Below are 8,953 nucleotides of genomic sequence, written 5' to 3' on the forward strand. Positions count from 1 at the left end.
GCCTATGTGTGTGTTGCAATACAGTGAAGAGGTTGTTTACTCGTGTCTCTTCCTGTTGACTCCGGTGTGATGTTCCACACACAGGTCTCACATCTGGTTTAACCCCTGCCAGCTTTGATCTTTTTAACATTTGTTTACAGTGCATTAGTCTGAAAGCAAAAGCCGTTTGATTTTGACATGCGTTGGTATATCGTATATGTACTGTAATTTGAAACTTTTCCACGCCATTAAACCGGATTATTCCAAGTTTATAAACCCACCATCACGCCTCAGAGTTTCCAAATAAAACGTCCGCAGCTGTGCGCCCTCAGTGCGTCACTGCTCAGTGCTCGGTGGACCGGCACACAGAGAGGAGAGATGTCCGGGATCTGGCTGCTGCTGCTGCTGGTCTCTCTGTCCCTGAGCCTGTGGGTCCGGAGCGGGGCTGAGATCCTGCCGGGAGCCCTGCAGCGTGGCCCGGCCAGCCTGAACGACATGTTCCGGGAGGTGGAGGAGCTGATGGAGGACACGCAGCACATCCTGGAGGAGGCTGTGGATCAGGTCTGCGGCATGTTTTATACATTCATACAAAGGCAGAGTACTTATAACTTGCTATGTTTTTATACAGTACATATTTATAATGAATAGCAGTGGAGATGATCTGTGTCGGGGACATCTCGTGGTGCTCCTCTTAATGTTGATTAGACCAGCAGACACTACACATAGTTTCCATGCATGCTTTATGTCTGACCCACACCGTGTCTGAATGGCCTATAATAGCCCTCATGTTATTCATAATGTATTTTGTCCGGCCAAAATAAAGTTAATAGACACCAAATACTCACTTTGTTTTTGTTCAGCTGACACTTAGATACAGTGAGGTTTGTCTTCTTCCCAGAATCTAAGAAGTGTGTTGCTATTAAAGTATTGTCTGACAGAGGGGAAAGAAGCACTCGTTAAGTAAAAGTAGAAATGCTACAGTATAAAAATACTCTGTTACAAGTAAAATCCTACATACACAATCACACTTAAAGGGGACCTATTATGCAAAATCCACTTGTTCATGTATTTTATACATGTGTCCTTTCTGTGTACAGAGATTCTGAAAAAAGATTCTCTCTCTTTTTGTCCTGATCCATTTATATAAAAACCTGTCTGAAAATGAGCTGATCAGATTTTGGCCACTTTATGATGTCATAACGATGTTTTGTCTTGTGTAACCATTAGCCAATCACCAAACAAGGTAAATGTAGTGGAGCAAAAAGTACAATGTTGGCTTCCAAAATTGTACTTTTTGGAAGTCGAAATTGTAGTAGAAGTATAAAGTAGCATAACATTGCATTACTAAAGGAAAGTACAAGTAGCCCCAAATCGCACTTAAGTACAGTACTTGAGTAAATGTACTTCACTACATTACACCATAGTCTCTGATACATACAGTATGTCTGAATACTACAAACTCTCCACAGCTACAGCCAGCTGCAGGATTCTTATTCCCCTCTCCCTATTGAAATCTGATCCTCATGGAGATGCTCTGGGTTTATTTTTTAAGAGATTTTTGAACATTCCACCCGACAGATAACTACTGAGAGTGCTAAATCATCTTCAACCTTCCTGGATCTGCATACTAACCCCCACGATGAGACGAGGAAGATGACAAAGGATGAAGACCGACTGCTTCAGGTCCTGGATAGAGCTGACAACGTATGCTTCCCCCTGAAACATGATAACATGTATTATTATCACACATGGAAAAGCAAGCCTTGTTCACAGAGTCACAACCACATGTATGGCTTTAGGAATGTGCTGAAACATTAATACTTTCCCCTTTTTTTTGCATGAATAAAACACAAAGATATAACTGCTATTGCGTTTGAGCTCTGATACACTTGTCACCTTTTGCTGTATAGGAGACTCATAATGAAACAGGAGACATTCATCTTTCACAAATCCACATGGAGATGTCTGGCCCTTGGAACTCGGGGGATCACGTGAGTCTGAGTCTGGTCTGTGTGAGGAATTAGATAACTGTTGGCCTGATGCATTCTGGGTTCATTCCTTGTAAAGCTGATATAATGTATAACTATAGAATACTTAGAACAGCTAATGGAGAACTGTGAGTGAGTTTTTTGAGCTCAAAGTGTTGGGTCTGCTTCCCCAGTGTGTTTGGAATAGGCAGAAACAAACATCCAGCCGCGCCAGTTTCAGATCTGTTTATTTTAGCGGCAATAGTAAATGCAGATACATTTGAGTCTTTATTGTATTTTAACAGCATTCATTCTAGCTGAACATTAACTTCAAGGACTTGTGTAAATGTATTCCCTTCAGTTTGGTAAGTATGCATAATGTGTGTAAGAAGAGACGGACTGTGGCTGTTCTGTCTCAGCTTGTTGTATGTAGAATGAGCTCATGCAGCATATACTTTCACAGTGGAAGCCACCAGCGGCCAGCCTGGGCTGAAGTCATTATTACTGCGTTCAGCCTGTTTTGCCATTTTCCTTTACAACGGTGGTTTTGATCTTTTGCTTTCCTGGCAGCGGTACAGAAAGTGGTTATGTTAATAGACCCTGCTGCAGGAAAAGAAGTCAGGGAAGCCAGTCAGCCTGCGAGCCAGGAAGGAGAAGGTCTGCACTTCTGAGTGACTAACTGTGAAGACATTCCATTCTCAACATGGAGTCTCACTTATATTACTCAAGGGAGAGTCACAGTAGCGTTGGCTGATTCAGAACTTTACAGAAAACACCAAGTTGTCTGTATATTTAGGATGAAGAGAGCTGAACTGTGGATGTTTTGAGATGGCTGTGTGTAGTATTGTTCATTATCAGCGTGACCAGTGGCGTCGCCTGGCCTGGGCATCCGGGGCTTTAGCCCCGAATGTTTTTTCTGTAGCCCCGGACAATTCTCCCTCAATAATATAATACATTAACCGTGCTTTACGTGAACCTCATCATGACACAAGAGAGGACGGCAGGACTGTAATTTCCCGTGTTCAGTGAATGCAACAGAGGCATGACACCAGACCAATCAGAGAGTTGCATGGAAATAAACGTGTGCTTGTGTCATTCAAGCTCGGCTCTGTGTGTGTGTGGCAATAGCGCATTTAGTGTGATAGAGAGAGAGAGAGGGAGAGAGAGAGAGAGAGAGGGACCGTGTTGTTAGCATCTGGTTAGCTAGCTGATAAACGGACATAAGGAGTTGTTTGTTCCACAACAAGCTGGAGGAGAGTCCTCTGCTGACAGACTGAGAGACTCAGGTGAGCTAAAGGACTCTCTGAGTGTTTAGATAGTTTACTTTAGTTATCTCAGTGAGTCTCAAACGGTTTGGTCACAAATGATTCAAAAGATTATTTACGCGGCACACGTTTATATGATCATTATAGTTATAAAAAAAATAAAGAGAATAAAGGAAAAACAGTTATGAAATACTATATGGCAGTAAAACAAGAATAGAGTTTAAAAGGGGAGTGATTTGTAAAATATCCTTAAAGAAAAAGTAAATCTGTTTACAGTTCTGTTTCATATGGGTGTTGAGAGAGGTATTCATAGATCTCTTAATGTTGCTCTCAAAGTGCACCAGATTGATGCTTTTAACTTCAATATTTAAAAAAAAATCTTCCCGGGGGAGCATCCCCACGGACCCCCCTAGAGGAGGTTAGGTCCCGCCCCCACTCATAAAAAATAGCACTTTACCCCTGCCTGTGAGCTGATTATCGAGCCTTCATTGTAGCAGTCGCGGCTATACTGTGTGTGTGCGTGTGGGGAGTGTTGCAGTAGAATATTCCACTGTAGCGCCGCCGCCACTGTGGGCTAAGCCCCGAATGTTTTCAGGTCCAGGCGACGCCCCTGAGCGTGACTACTGTATCACTTCAATGTTCATACTTTGTAATGTCACCTTAAGCTGTGACAGCTTTAAACAGACGTCCATACAAGTTTTAAAAGTGCCTGAAAATGGAAATATATGGCGACTGTGTTTAGTTTTTACATAAGTGAATTCACTTCCAGTTAGATATGACTTGTCTCATAATCCTGACACAGCATCGAATCATTACAGGCCTTGTTATCTCTTGATTTTTCCGCAACTGTTATTTTTAAACTTCTCTTTGTCTGATTTATGAAATTGTTGATGAAGTGATCTGCCCTATTTAAGCAAACCATGATGACACTTTCAAAGGCACAATTGCATCCAAAAAACAAATAAATCATAGACAGTTTCCATGGTGATGGACAGCTGGCAACCACATCCTCCTCGGACAACATTCCTTTGTAGTGTGTAATATAAATTGACTTTTCTTATAGATTAAGAGTTTAAGGACGACAACATTAATACCTTCAGTTGATCCACTTTAATTCTGTGCTCTGTTATAGATGACCTGGTTTACTCCTGTTCTCTGTCTCAGGAGTGCATGGTGGATGAGGACTGTGGGGCCCTGAGATACTGCCTGTATGGGATCCAGAGCTCCAAGTGCCTCCCCTGCATCCCCACAGATATGGTGAGCACTCAAAGGTGTTGTTTATTTGTTTAGCTAACGGTTCTATACAACACGTATTGCATTTACATAGCAGCAAACAAATATTTGTCATGTAAAGATGTAAAACACTGAAAAAAGTGAACCGTTGATTTCAATTAAGTGTATTATGTCAACAGATTTCCTATAACTCTGTTAACATAATACACTTAATTAAAGTCAACGTTTTCAGTTTCTTCAGTGTAATGTCTACCTGAGCAGTGTGGGTAACACTTTATTTTGATAGTCCATAGTTAACACTCTATAAGTCATCAGTTGACATTTAGTAGCATGTCAACAGTGCATCAGTTGACATGTATCAGTTGACATTCAACAGCACCGTTCAAACCGACAAGTAACTAAGCATTAGTTGACGATCAACAGATAAGCAACTTAAGTTTAGTTGACTATTACATTAAGCATTAGTTGATGATCAACAGATAAGTAACTTTAGAGTTTAGTTGACTATCTGTTGATTGTCAACTAATCTAGAGTTGACTATCAGTATACTTTTAGTAGGTTCTCCACTAAGCGTTTGTAGGCATGTGTTAGGACTATCCAATTAAAGTGAAAAACAGTTGAGAACAGTAGAAAGTCTATAACCTATCAACAGAACACATACATCCACTAATTATATGCAACAGACATGGGAGTAAAGCGAAATCTTTCGCACAACTGATCACGAATACTGGATAACTGAAGTCAATGCCAGGCTATAAAGCACAGTAGAACAAACACTATATGCAGCATATCAGAGAAAGAAAGCTTTTTTATTTTAATAATATACTACAAGTAAAAACACTGAACAGTTGTGAACCACATTCAATCCTACTAAAGGACTACTAAGTGACTACTACTTCTACTGTTCTCAACTGTTTTTCACTTTAATTGGATAGTCCTAACACATGCCTACTAACGCTTAGTGGAGAACCTACTAAAAGTATACTGATAGTCAACTCTAGATTAGTTGACAATCAACAGATAGTCAACTAAACTCTAAAGTTGCTTATCTGTTGATCATCAACTAATGGTTAATGTAATAATCAACTAAACTTTAGTTGCTTATCTGTTGATCGTCAATTAATGGTTAATGACTTAGTAATGTAATCTTTAGTTGACATCTTGACTCTCAACAGATTATCAACAGATAGTCGACATGACCCTGTTGACTTTCAACTGACAGATTGATTTTGAGTAGTTGATTGTCAATTTTAAAGATGTTGACACAATCTACAGATAGTAAGGTTGAATATCGGTTAATAACCTGTTGCAAAAAACATGTTGACAGTCAACAGACACTTTTTGTACAATCTATAAATCAACACTTGAGATGTACCTTATATTCTACTGGCAGTTAGTTAAATGCATGTTACTTGTCTGTTGAAACAGTGTTGTTGAATGTCAACTGATGACTTATAGAGTGTTAACTATGGACTATCAAAATAAAGTGTTACCGCAGTGTGTTATAATCTGAGTGTTAATGTAGCCAGTCCAGCCTCACATGCATGTTAGTGCATGTGGCTCTCTGTGTGTGTGTTCCAATGGTTAGATCATTATAACATGGTCAACTGTACAAGAAATACAACATCTAATCTAACAAATCAATGTTTAAAAGCTACACATGGTGCCTTTTGCTGGAAATATTCAAAAGGATAAGTGAAGATTTATGATGGTACAGAAATACTTTTACCGTGTATTTGTGTTACAATCTGCATATCTGTGTGTGTGCCAACTCAGCCCTGCACTAAGGATGAGGAGTGTTGCTCAGATCAGATGTGTGTGTGGGGCCAGTGTACAGTGAACGCCACCTCCGGAGCAGAGGGGACCATCTGTCAGGGTCAGAGCGACTGCAGCCCCCCCCTCTGCTGCGCCTTCCAGAGAGGTGAGTCCTTTCAGAGGAGCATTCACCTGGTCCTCAGGAGCCCTTCTTCAACCTCTGCTGGTTGTTTTTTATTGCTCAGAATAAAACTACAATTTGATAGCTGTCTATCAAATTGTAGTTTTCATATAAGTTATTTCTTCACTGTTTTGTTACAGCACATTCCCTAAAACCACTCAAATATTACAGTTTACCAAGTACATGTGAGCAAATACATCGTCACAGTCCCTGTCAACGTTTATATTCAACATGAATACAAAATACATGCTGTGGGGTATTTTGACTTATAATGTGAAATACATGGTCTTTATGTGTCTTGGCTTTAATATTGTATGCCCTTTTTTCAGATTTCCTCTCTGTTTTATCGTTGACATACACCATACAGTATATTTTATTTTTCAGCAGCACTGTTGCCTCTGCTATTGCTTCTTATGACCAATTTGCCAAGGCCTTCGGCCCCTCATTTATTTGTTGTTTTGTCTGTCTGACTGTTTGTCTGACTGCCTTTTGTTTTTGTTTGTTTTTACTCCTGTTTTTCTCTGTAAAGCGACCTTGGGTCCCATGAAAGGCGCTATATAAATCTAAGCTATTATTATTATTATTATTATTATTATTATTATGACCTTTTTTTATTACATTACTTGAAAATGTTCCACACCATTTTGTTGCTAATACTTCTGTTTGGTTTCTATTTTCACCTAAAAGTCAATGGAGCTCTGGAGATGCTGTTAGTGTAGTGGGCGATGATGCATAACACAATGTTCAAAGGCCACTTATCCTACAAGACCAATTTGAGTGCTGACTCGGGTGAACTTAAGAAATCCAAATACCTTCCATCGTTCCATTCAAAGAGCTTTATTCAATAGTTCATTTGATCAGTTGGTAGCCCGCTACCGCATTACAACTTTTGCACGGCATTTAAATAAATGAACACAAACAAAACCAACAGGCGTGCCGTTGTGAGGTCCAAAAGGTTTTCCGACCTTCCCTACAGACTTCCTGCTGTGTGACGCTGGGAGCCTCATTTATAGTCTGCTTTCTATAAACAATACCAAACATAAACCTAGAGCAATCCATAAACAAAACTAAACTACACAAAAACGCTATAATAATATTTCATAGTTATTCAGTTCATTAAAGTTAAATTAGAAGAATATGCAATTGGCTCACCAAAACATAAATAATTACAATAAATAATATGCCTAAATGACTCTTTCATTTCCGGTCCATACTTATAAAGCTGGAAGAATTATGATTACTCAAATTATTTCCAAACAAAATATGGCTAATATTTGCATTATTATACTGTTAGACCCTTTACAAACAACATTTGCATTTAACTATTGGGGAGGAATCCACCTACACTCAACAAAACAAACTAAATCTATATATTTCCATTGTCTTTAAAGATATTATATTTTACTAAATAAAGTTAATCCAGCCTCAAACATAAATGGTAAGGAAAACAAAAATGACCTGAATTATAGTCATTTAAAAGATGTGCACACGATCAAATTGTCTGTTAGCTGATGCTATCTGTCACACTTTAGCACTCAAGCAGGCTAAAACAAAAGTGAATAAAGATATCCATAGAAATAGCCTCCTGTCTGTGACTAGCCTTAATGACTCTCTTATAACGGCTTTATTGGTTTGTGTGTAACAGCAAACTCATATTAGTGGTTACACATGGCCACTGTTGCTGACCAGAGTAAACTCCCATTGTCTCCTCTGCTGCTTCCTGCAGAGCTGCTGTTTCCAGTGTGTAATCCCAGACCAGAGAGGGGGGAGTCCTGTGTGAGCCGCCCCAACCTGCTGATGGACATGCTGGCCTGGGACCAGGAGGGGCCCCGGGACCACTGCCCCTGTGCCGACAGCCTCCAATGCCAACCCCAGGGGTGAGAGGCAGACATAGTGAACATGCCACTGATGGAGGACCAAGTTTGATGATGAGAGTGTGTTAGATTGAAGTAACATTGTATTTTTGTGAATTTGTAACATCATAAAACTTAAGACAACAGAGCTAAGTTATATATGGGGGAATAGAATAAGCAAAAGCATTACTGAAAATGTTAATCTAAACTCTTTTTTTTCTGTCATAGACGTGGATCTGTTTGTGGAGAGTAGTACTGGAGATGGAGAGAACATGAAGAAGATACATATTAAAGAAAGGCACTCACCAAAGAAAGGCACACCTGCTGATCAACAGTTTGGAAAATAAGATGTTGCTTCAAAACAGGACTTGCACTGTAATATGTATGACTTGCAATCAATTTGTATTTCATTCAGCCAATAAAACACTTGTTTGTAGTTTTGACTCAGAAAACCAGAATGTACTAGTGTGGTATTCACAGATTTAATATGAGCCTAATCTCTTTTTCTTATGCAAGGCCAGCCCTATAGAGTCGTTTCCTCATTGGTTGTTGCTCCTCAAAAGGAATAGTTTTTCCTTTTCATTTATTTGAATGTGGCTCCCATTAGATTCAGGTGTGTGTTTCTAATTCCCTGTTTGATAAGTATATTTGGTCATATTATAGAATGAAGCTCCTCCTCTGGGGCCTCATTTATAAATGGTGCGTACGCTCAAGAGATGG

At 39.6% G+C, this 8,953-nt stretch overlaps 1 protein-coding gene across 1 annotated transcript; it reads left to right on the forward strand.

Annotated features, from left to right (window-relative positions):
• Positions 1-103: 103 nt before the first annotated feature.
• Positions 104-8,669, forward strand: dkk3b (dickkopf WNT signaling pathway inhibitor 3b). The gene is made up of 7 exons (XM_034132927.1): positions 104-540; positions 1,558-1,683; positions 1,890-1,970; positions 4,376-4,468; positions 6,221-6,365; positions 8,107-8,257; positions 8,462-8,669. The coding sequence occupies exons 1-7, from the start codon at positions 358-360 to the stop codon at positions 8,484-8,486; spliced, it is 804 nt and encodes a 267-aa protein (XP_033988818.1). The 5' UTR covers positions 104-357; the 3' UTR covers positions 8,487-8,669.
• The last annotated feature ends 284 nt before the right edge of the window (positions 8,670-8,953 follow it).

This window comes from Trematomus bernacchii, unplaced genomic scaffold (genome assembly GCF_902827165.1).
Source record: "Trematomus bernacchii unplaced genomic scaffold, fTreBer1.1, whole genome shotgun sequence".
NCBI lineage: Eukaryota > Metazoa > Chordata > Actinopteri > Perciformes > Nototheniidae > Trematomus > Trematomus bernacchii.

What these genes read in the sequence shown, in the direction of transcription:
- dkk3b (XM_034132927.1), top strand. Translation starts at nt 358, where the DNA reads ATGTCCGGGATCTGGCTGCTGCTGCTGCTGGTCTCTCTGTCCCTGAGC. An exon ending in CCTGCATCCCCACAGATATG is followed by an intron (nt 4,469 to 6,220) that starts GTGAGCACTCAA and finishes GTGCCAACTCAG; the next exon opens with CCCTGCACTAAGGATGAGGA. An exon ending in CTCCAATGCCAACCCCAGGG is followed by an intron (nt 8,258 to 8,461) that starts GTGAGAGGCAGA and finishes TTTCTGTCATAG; the next exon opens with ACGTGGATCTGTTTGTGGAG.